At 34.7% G+C, this 18,355-nt stretch overlaps 1 protein-coding gene across 4 annotated transcripts; it reads left to right on the forward strand.

The window, feature by feature from the left end:
* Positions 1-214: 214 nt before the first annotated feature.
* On the forward strand, positions 215-15,581 carry LOC131077725 (probable UDP-N-acetylglucosamine--peptide N-acetylglucosaminyltransferase SEC). 4 transcript variants are annotated; one of them, XM_058015265.2, is made up of 29 exons: positions 215-632; positions 3,320-3,427; positions 6,310-6,455; positions 6,755-6,853; positions 6,992-7,042; positions 8,548-8,664; positions 8,754-8,810; positions 9,009-9,128; positions 9,337-9,399; positions 9,495-9,573; positions 10,207-10,316; positions 10,540-10,593; positions 10,780-10,847; positions 10,968-11,070; positions 11,216-11,418; positions 11,515-11,611; positions 12,147-12,218; positions 12,312-12,388; positions 12,475-12,591; positions 12,698-12,782; positions 12,890-13,057; positions 13,231-13,341; positions 13,525-13,611; positions 13,713-13,840; positions 14,059-14,141; positions 14,225-14,330; positions 14,464-14,610; positions 14,713-14,833; positions 14,970-15,581. In XM_058015265.2, the coding sequence occupies exons 1-29, from the start codon at positions 467-469 to the stop codon at positions 15,081-15,083; spliced, it is 3,057 nt and encodes a 1,018-aa protein (XP_057871248.1). In that variant the 5' UTR covers positions 215-466; the 3' UTR covers positions 15,084-15,581. The 4 variants fall into 4 exon arrangements, with proteins under 4 accessions (XP_057871248.1, XP_057871249.1, XP_057871250.1 ...); XM_058015266.2 differs by having other exon boundaries at positions 6,313-6,455; XM_058015267.2 differs by lacking the exon at positions 3,320-3,427.
* Positions 15,582-18,355: the final 2,774 nt, after the last annotated feature.

The raw sequence follows: 18,355 nt of genomic DNA on the forward strand, positions 1-18,355 counted from the left end.
GACGCAAAAAAACCATTCCAATCTAGTTAATCCACCGCCTACGCGTGTCATCCTCTGCACCTGCCACGTGGAATTTACCTTTTCCGCTACAATTGACAGCAACGGTTTTTGCGCCGGACATTTTTTTAACCCGTTTCTTAGGCTTTCACCACGGTAAAAAGCGTAAAAACCCATGCGCCAAATGCGCTAGCCTTTAAAGAGACGGCTCTGGAATAACCCTGCACCTTTCTTCGTCGGCCTATATATATACTATTTATATACATTTTAATGGGCGGCTTATGAAAATGTACAGCGTGTATATGTTGGTTTCGAGGGATATTGTGATGTGTGCGATGATATTTTTTTGAGATGGAGAAAATAATTGCATTGAATTGAATATATTGGGGGAAATTCTGCGGCTGGCTAGTAAAGGTAATTTATTGTTCTGGTTTCAGTGATCGAGTTAGGGTTTCAGTGTAGGTTGAAAATGATGCTGTCTGTGCAAAATAATATTAGACAGCCGCAGGCTCAGGGTTCGAATCCCAGCGGCTATGGAAGAGAGCTTTTTAAAATAGAGAAGGGAGAACTTTTTTTGCAGAAGTCGGAATCGACTGCGACTAATCAGACGTCGCAGAGCATTGAATCTCGAGAAGGTATTTGGAAATTTTTGTTTATTTTCAATCCTGCAAACAAAAGGTTCTGCATACACATTCTTATATTTATTTCGTTTAATGGACAAAAAACGGTTCTTTGAAATCGATCTTATGCATTGATTAATTTTTTTCGATTTTCTGCATCGTGGAGTAATGTTAAAATGGTTTGTAAGATTTTGTTTTGATCTTGTTTATTTGACGAGGATCAAAATCGGTCTTTTCTCTTATTTTTATATTTGTATTCTTCGTTTTGTTGAGCAATTTATTGATGTTAATATGGCTGTTTGGAAATTTATGACTTTAAGATCATTTACTGGCATATTTATCCTCCTATTTGCAAGTAAGCCTGTGAGAGCTTGTTCTGGATCACAGGTTTCAGACTTTCAGTATTTTTTAACCCACAAAAAACTAAGTGTTTATTGATATTTCACGGACGACCTAGAACAATTTCTCTGGTTATTGATTGTTGAAAAAGGATTTGATAAATTTCTTTTATGGGTAACTATCTGCCTTAATGTCACTAACAAGGGTGTGCCTTTTCTGTCGTGATACGCCACATTTAATAATTGGATGTGTTATAAAAAGTCTCCTGTTTTCTGGGGATTTTAATTTTATACTTAACTGTAACAGCTTCCATTTTCACATTATCTGCAGTCCATCTTTCTCGACATAGAGAAGGGCATCTTATATGCCAATAAAATCTTTGATATCTATGAAATAATATGTGATAAGTTCCTTAAGAACAAAATATATAAGTCGTATATGTTCTTATTTTTTGTTGCGTTAAATTCGCTCCTCCTTTGTTTTCTGGAGAAGTTTTGGCTTAGATACTACGAATAATGGGTGTCTCCTTGGTCGTAACCACCCAGAGTTTGCACTACTCGTCGACTTTTTTATGCAGTGTTTTTAATCCAAGGACCAATTTCGATACTTTATCATGACTCTTGGTTTTGACCTTGGACTTCCCATTTGCTCTTTTACCAACGTAAGCTCTTTCAATACTACAATTATTATTTTTTAAATGCGCACGGGCTAGATTTCGAATGAAATAATGCAAATGTCATTTATTATGAGAAACTTGAATCCCAACAGGCTCTTGGAGATGAGAGACATTTATGAAACTACCCTGGGAGTATAGAACATAAAATCTACAGTTCTATATTTGTATAAGTTGCTACAGTAGTCATACTAATCATTAGAAGGAATCACATTTAATGTAAGTAATACTTTCTTTGTATATTTTATGTATGTTGACTCTTTGCCATTTGTCCTATAGACTTTCGGTTGGGCCGTTGGTTTAAAAACATACAACGATAATATAAGGTTTGATTTATTATGAAGGTGCATAAAAGAGATGACAGGATATTAAATGACGTTGCATTTGCTTGCTTGGGAATATTTTGTCTTATTCCACACAGACAATTGTGGAAATTACTGGAACACAAGTGGTAAATATTTGAAACCAGCTGTAAATGTGTTAGAGTGAAGGGATAACAGATCTTTGTAATGCATATTTGAGCAATCACACAATTGACGTATCCTTTGATTCAATCTGTCTGAAACTACTAACATCTTAAAGAGTGGAAGGCTAACACACCTTTGTAAATTAAAAATTGAAAATCAATGACAGAGTCAAAGATTAAAGGGCTAACATACAATATATATTATAGTAAACATAATCAACATGGCTTGCAATTCTAATTGACATAAGCTGAAATGACAGTTACATCAAAGAGAAAAATACCAACTTGCCTTTGTATCTGGTAGTGGTATACTCCGCAATCCATAACTGGCACTTGTACTGTTAGGGGGTACTATAGGTATTCCAGTAGGGAAAATTGGAGAAAATTTTGGTTGACAAGAAATTATATTCTAAATTTTCTGATCTCAGATGAGCTGGAAATTGGTTATATAAAGAGCACAATTTCCACATGTTGAAGATCAAGGGGATGTTTAGAACTTCAGACTGGTTTTTTGAGATGCTTAGCAGAAAAAGGGATTTGATTGTCTTGTGTTCAATTGTGCAGGGGAGCATGTTCTAGTGTCCTGATTGGGAATTTCCGAATTTGAGATGGTGGTGGATCAAAAATTGAGGAGTAAGAGAAACCCAAAGTGCAGATGGAGGCAGTGCAGAGAGTAGTTTTGCAATCTACTGTATAACAATTCTAGAACTAATTGATTTGAGTGTGAAAAAACGTACATCAAAAATTTGTATTGGATATATGAACATGCATTTATTTTAAAAACATACATAATATTAAGAAAAGTAATACCTAACATCTATTCAATTACAATTCATTTATAGTCATATTATGCCTTGATCGTGATCTAACATTTTAGCTATGTCTACTGTTGCCATTAGAACTGAAGCCTTATGATATTAGGCTATTATATGAAATTAGAATCATTAGTGATTTATAAGATATTATTATCGTGATTGCTTTATAATTGCAATATAATATAATATCTTAAGGGGATATCTATAGGGCAATTAAGTCTATGGGCAGCTATCTATTAGAAGATTGGAAGTGCATCAAGAGGTGTCGCTTTCGAGAACTAAAATATAATTTCTAATTTTAATTAGACAAAAATTGTAATTGGAAGTTAAATCTCTTTTTAGGTTAGTATGTTTTAAATTTTTAATGGTTGAAGATAAGATTGAAAATGAATAGAGTGATGCAATGCAGTGCTGAGACAAGATGGGGATGGGGACCCGGGCTTACCATGTTCAACACAGATTGAAAACAATTTTAGAGCGCTTACGATCAATTCAGGACGATTCATTGTTTCAGCAGGTGCGTCTTCTACCTTGGATTTACTGGCCCAAGGTCGAGGCATTCAAATCAGCTTGAACAAAACTACATATCTGAAAAATGAATATGTTTTATTTGAAGTGCTTTCCTCTGAGAATAATTTATTATCCATTAAAATGAAGCAATTTTGATGATTGGATAATTTATACTTACACTTTAAGGAGGTGCATTGGGTACATGGATAGTAAATTATATTTTAAGTAATATGTTAGAGATTACAAATGGAAAAATACAATAGAAGATATATTATTCCTTTTATCAAAATTTTGTTTCATTCATTTTTGTTATATTTCTTGTATTAGTACATTTGTCCTCTTTATGGCTAACCTTTGTATCAATATTGTCCTTGTCTTTATTGAAACCTATATATATATATAGGTATATCACAAGAATACTTGTATAGAAATAGCGTCTTGTAAGGTGTGTATTTACTCTCGGTAATTATAAGTAACCTCAAAACACTTACCTTTGCAATTCTTTTTGAAACCTATTATCACATGCAATAAACTACTACCTAGGCTGGAATGAAATCCTTACAACAATGAAAATATCGTTATTACTTTTCACAATTTCACTATAGTTGATTTGGAATACCTAGTTAAAAAATCAGAAACTAAGGGATTTGATTGTGTGAGCTCTTCAGCATCAAAATATAAAAAGCAATGCATTTCCACAGCAGAAACACAATCATTCAAAAATAAATAGATAATTGGGCCTTTAGATGGAAATAGAAGATCCTCACGTGCTGTACATTATAGTACAATCGAAGTTATTCTGAAGCTTTAAGCAAGCGTTTCATTAAAAAAGACGATATGGAGTGATTGTGAAGTGAGACAGTAAGACAGTAACCTCTTGCTGCACACAAGTAATAATATGATAATATCAATAATATCATGAGGATGGCAGCTTTATAGTTGGTGGTACAGTTCATATGGAGGTAGAATGGGCTTGTGGTGACATTGGATGTTCTCGAGAACCATGTGTTGTTGCTGTTTTGGCTTGCAGTTTTCGTGAGATATATTCTTTAACTCGTTTGGATTGGGGGATACATTCTTTGGTGGTTTCTGCATATGATTTATGTTTAGTATAAATTTATAGCAACTAGATTTTTTACAATCTTCCACCCGATGCAGTTACAATGGCAGATACAAGAAATAAATGATCTGCTAGCATCAAATGCAATGTTTATTGAACACAATTCTGGTGATTATTAAAAAAATATCTGACAATTTAAAAGAAAATGGCGTGGTACACTTTTTAAGGGACTGAATTCCCACATAAGAGGCCTATTGGCTAACTATCATGCCTTGATACTTCAAAACATGAAAGCAGAGAATATGGAGCCAATTCTTGAAGCAAGTCTTCAGATATTTTCAGTTTTGTCGGACTTCTTGTGACTTGGTAAATTTCATCTGTTTGCAGACCTTGGATTTAGATGTCACAAATTCACATGGGGCTTGTACCCAACATAGTTTGTTGTTCCACACCATACACACATAATTAGATGTGGTAATTGACCCAATTTATGCGTAGACTTCATAATTATATGTTTGTAGTATTATTCACTAATGTTGTCAACTTTGGATGCCTTTTTTGGTAAGTCCAAGTTTGACTGAAGTGCTGCTATAGAAGTTGAATTTGTTTAAATAATAATTAGTTTATGCAGACTGTAGTGCATAGTATAGCTAATATGATATATAGGTAATGGGGCGAGCTGAGAAATACTGAATTGTTGAAGCATTAAAAGTATCGTTGCTTTGAGGGGGCAACCTCTAGAAAGCAAGTTCGTTTACAATGAAAGCATTTTCCTATTTTGATACTTGTGATTTTATGGAAAGAAGCAATTTGGATTCGCTTTCTTGAAGTTTTTCATACCCCAATTGATTATGTTTTGTAACAAAGAAAAATTTAAAAGCAAAGGTAAAGATTTCAAGTGTGTTATAATTAAGTTTATCAAGTTAACAAAAGTAACCAAGGTTAAAAATATTCAGGGTGGTAATTTTAAACAGATTGACAAAATAAGTTTACATTTGTAAGCTCAAGGAGCATAAATTTATGTCTCTATATAAGAGGATATATCTATCTGCACTTTCTTGAGAAAAGATCTAAAAAAATGGTGCAAATTTTGTTAAACAACAAACAATTTCAGTGGTCTAAATTCTATACATTTGTGATTTATTAATGATTTGCTTTTGTTGTGGTTCAATATAAATTCATGATATAAAGAAAAAATTGAAAAAAGTGGTTTATTAAAATTCTTAATGTTTCGTACAAAGAATGTTTAGAAAATCAATTATACGTAGGATAGTATTTACAAGAGTTTGATATTTCGATTAAAATGATGAGTCTTTGATGTTTTCTACTTGACCACCCAACCAAAAGAATAGAATTCATGGATTTGTCTGTGGAACATCTCCCAGTAATTCAGATTAGAAATCTTTCGTCCTTTTCAAGTCTTGCCTCTTCAAAGATTGGTAATGCATAATTGATTATTAAGATGTTGATGCACGTCTACCAAAGCCCACCATAGAAGGAGCAAGTCCAACTCCAAAACGCATGAACGTGAATTCATTCTGTTTCTCAAGTCTTTGTCATCATGCATGATTTCCAATTGTTTTTTCTATGAAAACAAGGCTAAGACATTTGTATTTTAATGCTACATTAGTGGGTCTCACTCAAAAAGTATATCATTACCATTATTTTATAAAAGAGTTATTGACATGAGGAAAGTTCGCTGATTTTTCCTATGGAATCTCGTAGTGTAATGAACCGTAATTTTGCAATCATTTGTTATTTATGCTTACTATTAACTATGTGTGTACATTTCAAGAATTATTAAGATCGAGTCTTTGCTCTTGCTACAGTAGATGAAGATATGTTGTTGGCTCTTGCTCATCAAAAATACAAAGCTGGCAGCTATGCGCAGGCATTGGAACATTCCAATGCTGTTTATGACAAGAATCCTCAACGTACAGACAATCTTCTTCTTCTTGGAGCAATATATTATCAGGTATGCTGATCCATTAAGTGGAATTGAGTTCTTTGGAGTTTTGAAATCATAATCTTCTTCTTTAATTAGTTTGTCCTGTTCATATTGGTGTGTTTGGATGCATGTGGCATATCAGTTTTTTGCTATGCGAAGTTTTTAAGGGTGAAATCAAAACACTGTCATTTTCACGAGACTTGGAAATTTATGGAGTGATTGTTTATGATGGCTTGTCTTATCAATAATGAGATACAAGTCCCAAGCTACATCTATTTTTGTTATTTGTACAGCTAATGAATGTTTTAATTTTGATATCTGGGCAGCTGCATGATTTTGATATGTGCATTGCCAAAAACGAGGAGGCGATTAGAATTGATCCTCAATTTGCCGAGTGTTTTGGGAATATGGCCAATGCTTGGAAGGTATTGTTTTCTGCTCTACAAAGTTAGATGGCCCAAGTAATATTTGCCAATTCTGTTAACTGATTTGACTCAATATAAATGTAGTGACTCATTGTGCATGGAAAGTTGATATCATTACTCTTGTTATTTCTGTTCCAGGAGAAAGGCAACATTGACCTGGCTATTCAGTTATATTTGATTGCTATTGAGGTATATCTAAAACCCTCTGGATTTTTGTAGACTGGTACTGGATTAATTTATGAGTAATGGTAGGTCATTTATTCAAATTTTTGATTGGTTCTTTTGGCATAATGGAGTTATTGGTGTTTTATTAGTCCTTTTAAATGTAATTCTCCACTGGCTAAAATTTGTCTATAATGCTTTTATTAGATGACTTCAATAAAGAGATTTGAAGTTGTCGGGAACTGAATAAGTGAAATGGGGTTGGTGATGGTTTAAGGATGGTAGTATTTTCTGCTGGGCTAGAATTTGGCTTGGTGACATTGACCCTGAACAAGACCTGGTTATTTTTTCTGATTTTGTGGAAGGACGTAGGTTTAAAATGAAGAAGAAACTACAAAGTAATGATTTACAAGCAATATGAAGTCATATGATAAGTTAATTGAAACATCCACAATGAGAAGAAAGGGCTATTTGGATTGCATTAACACGACAAACTGGAAGCATAAATGGAATTCAATTACATGAGTTAAAAGTGGGAAAATCACAAGAAAAACACAGCAAACTAAAATACTGCAAATACTATAAAATATGGAAAAATTGCAAGACGTCAATAAAAATTCAATGTTAGTTGTTACTTTCAAAGTCTGAAATTGATTGTTATTGGTGTGTGAAGTTGAGAAAATGATGGGAAAATGAAAAATAAACAGGTACTTCTAGAAGAAAGCAGAGGTTTTTTGTTTAATGCAAGAGAAAACCACAGGTTGTTCTGTAATCTGTGAAGCTGTTTTTTTGACCAAAAAATTAGGCCAACTAATAAACTCAAGTGTGCTGGTACAAATCAGCACAGCGCAACCAGTGGTTTGCAATTACTTGTGATTAACCAGTTTTTTGCTGAGTTCGGATTCTATAATTTGTAAATTTAACTAGCACATCACCAGTTTTTTTGAACTCTCTGCAATGACTTACTATTTTGCTATTAAGGTCAGGTTTTTGATGTTCGTCATCTTTTGAAACACACATAGGCTTTGACATCTTTCCATGAATATTAGCTGTGTCAGTTTGGGTGTCATTTAATATGCATCCCATTGAATGCACAATACATAACCTGTAGGAAGATCCAGTTATTCTTTTCTTTGATTTTTAGTGGCAGGGATTGTTTAAACTTTAATTTTTTCTTCTTGTAGTTATGTTACAAATCATTAAGTTGGATTGTTGAAGAAGTTTTTATTTTTTAGCTTTTTTTAATTTTTTAATTTTTTTCTTTCTTTTTATTATTTCTTTGATAGGTAATGGGCTGAAGCCGATAAGATGTACATACCCTACCCCCTTGTGGGATTTGAACTTGTGACCTCTCTTTCAAGAACACAAGTTCTCCACCACTAGGCCAACTCAGGCTGTACATTTTTGTAGCTTTTTTTGAATTGCATATTGCTGCACTTTATGTTGTTTGGCTAGAACATCAAGTCTCAATAAGTTCCTCATTTTGTGTTTACATTTTTCTTTATTTACGTTTTTCCAATTTTGTTTTGAAGTTACGGCCAAACTTCTGTGATGCATGGTCCAATCTGGCCAGTGCATACATGCGGAAAGGAAGGTTGAGTGAAGCTGCAGAATGTTGCCGTCAAGCTCTTCATCTCAATCCTCGTCTTGTAAGCTTTTTCCTTTGAAATTGTACATTTTGTATGGACTTTAAGACACAATTGAATTCTGATTGTAATTTTTATGTTATGCTATACAGGTTGATGCACACAGCAACCTTGGAAATCTGTTGAAGGCACAGGGATTAACTCAACATGTAAGCTTTTATGTTTTTCTCTTAATAGTTTGCTGGTTAATATAAATTCACAACTTGACTGCTGCAGTTTTAAGCATGGTACAGGGATTTGTGAGCTAACATATTTTAAGCTGGTCTGGTTGGCAATTTCAAATTTGCTTCTTCGGTGTAAACTGTTGAATTTAGTAAATTGCTGAACATTTTTATTAACATGAACAGGCATACCTATGCTATATGGAAGCATTGCGCATACAGCCAACTTTTGCAATTGCATGGTCAAATTTGGCTGGCCTATTTATGGAAGCAGGAGATTATACGAAAGCCCTTGCATATTATAAGGTTAACCGATATGCTATTGCTAATATATTTCAAAGATTACTTTTTGGTTTTTCTATCCTTGAAGAAGCAAATGTCCTAAACGAGCAAGACGCGGCACAAGATTGTATATTTTCTTTTTGTTTTCATGGGTATTTTTCCATGTGGAACATCTTCCTAGAACAGTTTGTCTTTTGCGATTCTGAACTTGATTGTTGGTTTTTATATGCAGGAAGCAATCAAACTTAAACCTAATTTTGCTGATGCTCACTTGAATCAAGGGAATGTACTTAAGGTAAATTGTTTTTTGTTGTTTAGAGCTTTACTATAGTATTCTATTCACTTTCGGCTGTGAAAATTCAGATGTTTATTTTATATTTACAATTTCAGGCGATGGGAAGGCCTCAAGAGGCAATTCTGTGCTATAAGCGAGCCATTCAAATAAGGCCTGACTATGCAATTGCTTATGGTAAGTCTTCCTTCAAAAATTCAAGCGATATATCTTTTACAAGGCTTGGGTAGCGGGGGGCTTCATCACGTGATTGTCAAATTCTGTGCTATGTTGTGTGCTGTTGTATCCCTGTATGGTTGGAAGTTCTATGTTTTGGGTGATATTTGCTTGCATTCCCGGCTTTTAAGACCTGTCTAAACATATTGCTTCCTAACAATACCCTTCTGGTTTCTGCTTGTCTCATCTTTTTCTTTCATGGAGGTGCGCGGACTGGAACACTAGTGTTGGCATGCACAAAGTGCTTGCCTCAGCCTGTAGTTTGCCCAAGTGCTTGTTTGTTCTCGAGTCCTAACAAGGAATCTGAACTGAGTTGTGCATGTACCATGGTCGCTAAATTAGTGTCCATCACCATTGTACTTAGTCATTCAGCTGGCATTAAGCAATGCCCTGAGGCTGCATTTACACAATCTTCACCAGGCATTTTAATGGAGCAGTAAACTGTATTGCTTATTTGCACAATTGGACAAATTCAGCTGCTGCCACGAGTAATGGGTTACTTTAGTAAGAAATATCAGGCGCAAGACATCTTGGGTAAGTAGTAAGGTTGAGTTTAGTGACAGGGAGTTGGTGGATACGGTATGGTTGTTGCAGGGAATTTGGCAAGCGTTTATTATGAACAAGGCGAACTGGAGTCGGCGATAATGCATTACAGGCAAGCTATAATGCTGGATACAGCATTCTTAGAGGCCTACAACAACTTGGTGAGTACTATAAGGAGGTTGAGTATAAGATATTTTCTTTGAATTCTTTATGAGAGCAGACCTGTAATGCTTCATCATTAGGGTTTTTTATGTTTCCAGTATATAACTGTTTGAGATCAAGCTAGCCTTATAATTGGATTATCCAAACTAGCAGTGATTTTTTTTTCTTTCTGATTAATGGATTTATGACCTAAAATGCAAACTGCTATTTTACATTGTGTAGGGAAATGCTCTGAAAGATGCTGGAAGAGTGGAAGAAGCCATTGCCTGTTACCAGGTTGGACTTCTGGTTCTATAAAGATCAAATCATAACATATTTCTTATTCTACTTGCTTTTGTTGCAACCAGTTGGTTCATCGAGCAGTATTGTTTGCATTGACTAAAAGCTTTGTATAATGTTCTTCACTCTGTTCTATCATCTCAATTATACCCTTATGAAGGTGTGCCTGGCTTGCAAGTGCAGTCTTGTCTTACTCTTCAAGCAAATCACCCGCAGGCGCTTACTAATCTTGGAAACATTTATATGGAATGGTAAGATAATTTTGGAAAAGTGGGTATATTCTTGTAATGTACACAAGTGAAATTGAAATTAATTTTTTTCATTTACTGAATTCTGCATCTAAAGTTGTTATTAATTTTAATCAATTGCAGGAATATGATCAATGTAGCTGCTAACTTCTACAAAGCGACGCTGGCTGTCACGACAGGCTTGTCTGCTCCTTATAGTAATTTAGCAATAATATATAAACAACAGGTAAAAAAGTACATGCTATTTTATCCTTGTTCTGTAGGAATATGGATATTACTTATGTCTCATTAACATACCACTCTTAGAATTAGCAGGAAATTAAAGGTGCATCTAGGAATCTGTTTCCAAGTCAACAAATTTATATTGGCAGGGGCATTATGCGGAAGCTATTGCTTGCTATAATGAAGTTCTTCGCATAGATCCAACGGCAGCTGATGGTCTTGTAAATAGAGGAAACACATTAAAAGAGATAGGTCGTGTTAGTGAAGCAATTCAAGATTATATACGTGCTGTGACAATCAGACCTACCATGGCTGAAGCACATGCAAATCTTGCTTCTGCTTACAAGGACAGGTAGGAATGTAAAGGTGTATCTACTTGGTGGTGTAATGCTCAAGTTGTTTGCAAGATACATAATATTTAAGTTGCTTTGTTTCTACATTCTTGCAGTGGCCATGTGGAAGCTGCTATGAAGAGTTACAAACAGGCATTAACACTACGACCTGATTTTCCAGAAGCAACTTGCAACCTTTTACATACATTACAGGTCTGTACATATCTGTTACTTATTGTATGTTGTTAATTGACTTGTTCCAACCCTTCTAGTGCTTAACTTAATGATTGAGCAGTGCAGTGGACATTTCTTTTTACCATATGTTATAATATTTTTATGTGGAGAGGTGTAATTATAATGGCAGCAAGCAACGGGTTTGTAATGGAGTAAGTGCATAACAAAAACTCCGTAATAGCAATTTACATGTCAAACTTAAATTTCACTAAATTGTGGGTGGTGATAGATAGGTATAACAAGCTTGAAAATTTGTAAACCTCATAAACTAGTAGTGATATTTCATATGCATCTACCTGGAAGACACACATATCAATCTTGAGACGCCTAACTTATGGCATAAGTCCAATATAGGCATCTTTTAGATACATGTATTTAATATATGTGTTGGTATAAATTCTGATGCAAAAAAATATTTTTTAAATTTATGAATTAGTAGAATATGAGTTTTATGTTGCATTGCAAGGGTAAATATAGTCTCTCTGATAAAAATGTCTGATTTTGTCTGTATCAGTGTGTATGTAATTGGGAAGATCGGGATAGCAAATTTATGGAAGTGGATGGAATTATAAGGCGGCAAATCAAGGTTGTGCTAGCTGGGAAGCTTATTTAGAAATGTGGCTCTACTGTAATTTATATCATTTAAGTTGCTGAAATGCTCTAGTTGATATCTTTGCAGCTTTCCGTTCTTCCTAGTGTGCAACCATTTCATGCAATTGCATACCCCATTGACCCCATGCTTGCCTTGGAAATCAGGTATGCAAGTTCCAGATTTTATCATATGTTTGGAATTTACAAATCAACATTGTAGTTTTGGAAACTAACCAAGTCATATTTTACAGTCGTAAGTATGCTGAGCATTGTACTTTGATTGCATCTCGCTTTGGTCTTCCACCTTTCAATCATCCTCCTCCTATTCCTGTTAAGAGTGAAGGTGGAAGTGGCAGGCTTCGAGTGGGGTATGCTACACATCCTTTTTTTTACTTTTGTTGCTCTTCACATAGATTTTCTATTAATTTGGCTCAACTTTTGCTGAAATTATATTACAAGTGCTTGTTTGATTAGGTACGTGAGTAGTGATTTTGGTAATCACCCACTCTCTCATCTCATGGGATCTGTATTTGGTATGCACAATCGGGAGTACGTTGAGGTTTGTTATGAATGGCTTCTAATTTTTGACTATTTTGTATGAAAGTGCTGAACTTTGATTGAGATCTATCTTCCATGGTTCTCAATCAAGTGGCTGTGGATGTTCAGGTATTTTGCTATGCATTGAGCCAGAATGATGGCAGTGAATGGAGACAACGCATACAGGCAGAGGCAGAACACTTCATTGATGTTTCATCTTTTTCATCTGACGTAATTGCAAGAATGATATCAGAGGATAACATTCAAGTTCTTGTCAACTTGAATGGATATACGAAGGTAACCTTAAACCATTTCATTTTATCAGCCGGGTTGTTTTTGCTAGGGTTTGAGATGCTGAGGTACTAATTTTGCCACTCTTTCTTAAAACTTTAAGAGCCATCTGTTGCACATGACTTTCTTTAACTGGAAGTTTTATCTGTATTCTTCTTTGCATCCTTTTGTTCATGCAGGGTGCTCGGAATGAAATTTTTGCAATGCAACCAGCTCCAATACAAGTATCTTACATGGGATTTCCGGGGACCACTGGTGCAGATTATATTCATTACTTAGTGACAGATGAGGTAACCATATTAGTCTTTGGAGAATTTGGGTTTTGGAATAGATAATAGTGGGGGGATATTTGCCAAGGTAATGTTTTTGATTTATGAACAAAGAGCAATATATTTTATGGGATCAATATCTTAAATATGCCTATGCCCATTGTTATGGTTTGTGTATTAACCAAGTAAAATGGATGAGTGCAGTTTGTTTCACCCATGCGCTTTGCACATATATATTCAGAGAAGCTCGTTCATATGCCACATTGTTATTTTGTCAATGATTACAAGCAGGTAATAAATGCTGAATGATTTTTAGAATGATTATGGGCTTTTCAAATTGAATGTTTTTCAGTGTTTCTAGTAATAACATTTACAAGTCTTTTCTTTTCCAGAAAAATCGTGATGTCTTGGACCCTAATTGCCAACACAAGCGTACAGATTATGGTTTACCAGAAGGCAAATTTCTTTTTGGATGCTTTAATCAGCTTTACAAAATGGATCCAGAGATCTTCACAACATGGTAATTTAGTATACTTTAATGACATGACCTTGTATGATGTCCATATTTTGATTAAAAAGGGCGGACTAATGCTATTATTTATCAAATATTATTCCAACTTATAAATCTCAATTTCTTATGTTTATGTGGAGTGCATTGATGTGGTATTATCTGTATTTGAGTGTCATTTCTTTTTTGATGTGCCTATTTTAATGTAGGATGTATTTCTGTATGTGCAGGTGCAATATTCTTAAGCGTGTACCACATAGTGCCTTATGGCTTCTGAGATTTCCTGCTGCTGGCGAGAGTAATGTGCGAGCATGTATGTACCGTTTTAAATATTTTTGTGTTGTGCATGAACATACTGTATTTGGTGAAGTATTAATTGAAAATTTGGTCTTGCAGTTGCTGCTGCACAGGGTGTTCGACCTGAACAGATTATTTTCACTGATGTAGCTGCTAAGAGTGAACATATACGGCGCAGTGCATTGGCTGACCTTTTCCTTGACACGTGAGTTCTGTATAGCAATTTCTTACATGAAATTCACCCTGGATAACTTCAAATTTGTAGAAAGTTGTTAGGATGAACACTTTTTTGGATATCAATTGTTCATGATTTTTTTTCATGTATTTATTGTATCCAGACCATTATGCAACGCACACACTACTGGTACAGATATTCTTTGGGCTGGTCTGCCTATGATAACTTTACCTCTTGAAAAGATGGCTACACGGGTGGCTGGATCTTTGTGTCACGCCACAGGTTTTGGCGAAGAGATGGTAGTTGGCAGGTATGCACCATGTTTCTGCCATAATTTTTATTAGTTCATTATTTGCCTTCTGTTATTATTGAGGCGATTTGTTTTGATAACTCACTTGAACATATGTATCAGTATGCAAGAGTATGAGGACAAGGCTGTTTCTCTTGCCCTGTCTCCTCTGAGACTGCAAACCCTTAGGGCTAAACTCAAAGCAGCTCGGTTAACGTGTCCTTTGTTTGATACTGCTCGTTGGGTGAGTCTGGATTTCTTATAGTTTGGTAGGGAATGGATATTATGGTTGTTTTTTAGTCTGAGTTGGTTAACAATACAGTAAATTTATTAGGAGCTTGCTTTATCCATCTTCTGTTAACATAATTTTGGCCATACAGGTGCGGAATTTGGATAGGGCATATTATAAGATGTGGAACTTGTATTGCGCAGGCCAGCATCCACAGCCCTTTAAGGTTACTGAAAATGATACTGAATTTCCTTGTGATCATTAGTAACTTGAAAGTAAGAATTTTCAGAAGATTTGCAAATAGGAAGACAGGTTTTATATCAGGAGTTGGTCCATATGATACACCGAGTCACTGTTGAAGGATTACGGTGTTGACGGAAACCAGTTGTGTGCAAGTCTCCAAGTTTGTGTCATGCCAACTGATACAATTGTAGACTAATACCATTCACCATTTCTATGTTCGATTCCTCTGTATAAAATCAAACCAAAAATGCATTAAACCATACTGAGAATTGCTATACTATTGTTTTTTAGTTTCCTTCTATTGCATTCACATGGACAGACAACAATTGTTGTTCAGTTCATCATTTGCTGTAGTATGTTTGACAGGTTTGTTGTGTCACTCATTTGACACCGAGATACCCAGTAGGAGCCTGCTTGGTTATTATTTCTGTTAGCCTACACAGATAAATGTTTACAGAATTAACACCACATGTAGAATAATTCTATGATATAATGCATTTTCTAATGAAAAGCTTTCTAACTGTCTGTGGGCACAGAGAGGAATGATGAAATATGTCTGCATCTTTGTGTTATCATTGAGTTTTTCCTTGTGAAATGCTCGCAGGATATCAGCATAGTGGGCTTGTTTTTCTGATATGATGCGCATGGTGATTGTGTTTGATGGTACTCTAATTGGGATATTTTTTGAGATGAACTGAAGTAATTTAGATCCAACTTGGGACTTAAAACTAACCTTGTCTTGAAATTCCACACTACAAAGAAATGAGTGGTGAAAATTCCAGTTGAAAGGACTCATTATCAATGTAGATCTTGCAGTATGCATTGTAGTTTCTTTTGTGCGTCAGAGCTATCGTTTTGTTGTATACACTCAGATGTCTGTTAGTAGAAACTGGGGGTAATTTTTGTTACTTCAAGATTCTTAGAGCAATATACCATAGTCTTCCCTATCAGGGTAGTCCACAATCTTGTGAGGCCACCTCCATTCCAAGATGTTGGACCTCTGGGCCTTTCCAAATGTCTCCAAGCATGAAATGACTTACCTGCTTTCGCACACCTTGTTTTTCTGCATTACATAGACGGTCGGGCATGTTTCTGAGTGGTCTCTCTGTCGCCGGAATGCAGGAGACAGGTTTCCTTCGAATATTGTTGTTGACTCTTTATTATGTTTTTGGCAGCGTTTTAAATTTTTTTGTCCCTTCGAGTATTGTTGTGGACTCTTTATTATCTTTTTGCTGCGTTTTACATTTTTTTGTTTTCGTATAGGTCCTCTGTTTCAAAGTCAGATAGGAGTGCACTCTTAATTAGTAGCCTGTTTTGAAATTTAGAGCTTTTGCTTATTAGTTAGCCGTTGCTTAGGACAATATGTTGACAGTTAACTTTAGTTCAAATATAATTGTAATAGCTCTCCACTTTAAAGTCGTAACTGTGAATGACAATGTCGAGGAATTTTAATTGAATTTTGCTTAATTTAATCTTGCATATTTTGTCTACTATTTTTTTTGTGGTCATATAATACCTCCATGTTTTCTACATTTATCTTCGCAACTGAAGGACTAAAGGTAATTGTGTTCATAATAATTAAGCTTATGGAACTACTCCCTTATTTTCGATAAGTACAATATATAATCGGAGGAGGTATTAGTTCTTACTATGAACTGGTTTCGAATTATGTACCTACAGTATTACGCAAGTATTTCAAGGCTTTATTGTTCATTTTAAAGTAATGAGGACATTAAGATGATCATGTTCCATAGTAGTTATAACATTTGTTGATTTAATGTCTAATGTTATTAATATTAAAGCGCTAGTAGTTGTGATTTTTAAAGTTGTTAGTGTTGATCACGAGTACAGATAATTGAATGAAATATATAAATCAAATTTAATTGCTGTAAAAAATTGAAAGTGATTTAGAATTGTCACATGATGATTTGGGGAAAGTGCAAAGGAAGGGTTTTCTACTATTGTGTTTCTTCTTTTATATTTTTAAATGCAGTTTAAGGGAAAGTGCAAAGTAAGGGTTTTCTGCTATTGTGTTTCTTCTTCTATATTTTTAAATGCAGTTTAAAATTTATTTCTTTATGTGCAGTTGACAAAACATTGTACCTTTATTTGGTCAAACAAATACTCTAGGGAAATGAAACATGTTATGTTGTCTGTTTATTGATCATATGATTGTATATGTTATATCCTCTCTGAACATTATCATAAAAAGACGTTTTAGCCATTATAGCATTGTCTATTTTTTATAATTAAAGAAGTTCATGATCTCAGAGATTTACCAACGACGGTTCTTGCGCCATTGTTAAAATCATTCTCATGATATGGCAAACGTAAGGAAACTCATTTGTTGCTTGTAGAAGTTCGTAATACCGCAGTAGTTGTATAGAGTGCTTTGTACAAGATTGGACCCAATAGTAACCATACATCATGAGACTAGCAATGTTGAAGACAACTCTAGTGGCAATGACTATTTTTCACTGCATTATTACGTTATTACAATCATTACTTCGATGTTGGTTGTTCGGTGTCCCCCAATATTTTAATAGTGATCATGGTAACCAAAGGTAGTTCGTAAGGCTTGAGCTAGTATTGTAATCACATTGCCCAATTAATAAACGCTCTGCAATTGTCTCGACTCAACTTTAAAATGAATGCTAGACTTCGCCACATATAATTGAGAGATGGATATATATGTCTAGAAGATTAGTGATATATTGCTAAATTGATATATATATGCTTTACATATACTTGGTGCTGTTTGAGGTTGGTTGAGGATCTGTGCTTCCAGCATATATATGAATAAGATTTAACCCTTTGTAACAATTCATGATTCATGACTTGCATTGTTGACATAGTTCATACTTGAAAGGGCTTATAGATTCCTCAAGAGGGTTTTGCCTTAGTTCATATAAACATTCAATACCTATTCAACCACCTTAAAGAAGCAATCAAATTTGACATAATGAGGTCCCTCAGGTATCATTGGTTGTCACTTTGGTCTTCAACTAATGAGGTCCCTCAGGTATCATTGGTTGTCACTTTGGTCTTCAGCCATCTTAAAGAAGCAATCAAATTTGACATAATGAGGTCCCTAAGGTATCATTGGTTGTCACTTTGGTCGTCACTTGTAGGATGCAAAGTTTTACTATGACCTTGAGTAAATTATTTTTGTTAAATTTGATTGCTGAATACGTGGGTTTAATATCCTTATCTAGCCCTAACTCGATATCCAATTTCTGAGGGACATAATTTTTTTATTTTATTTAAATTTTGTATTTATTTAGGCTTTAGAAG

The sequence above is a fragment of the Cryptomeria japonica genome, chromosome 5, assembly GCF_030272615.1.
Source record: "Cryptomeria japonica chromosome 5, Sugi_1.0, whole genome shotgun sequence".
In the NCBI taxonomy this organism is placed as follows: Eukaryota; Viridiplantae; Streptophyta; class Pinopsida; order Cupressales; family Cupressaceae; genus Cryptomeria; species Cryptomeria japonica.

Excerpts from the sequence above, each read along its gene's own strand:
- LOC131077725 (XM_058015265.2), top strand. The coding sequence starts at position 467 with ATGATGCTGTCTGTGCAAAATAATATTAGACAGCCGCAGGCTCAGGGT. Across the intron at positions 7,043-8,547 it reads TATATTTGATTGCTATTGAG|TTACGGCCAAACTTCTGTGA; the intron begins GTATATCTAAAA and ends TTTGTTTTGAAG. Across the intron at positions 8,665-8,753 it reads TTCATCTCAATCCTCGTCTT|GTTGATGCACACAGCAACCT; the intron begins GTAAGCTTTTTC and ends TATGCTATACAG.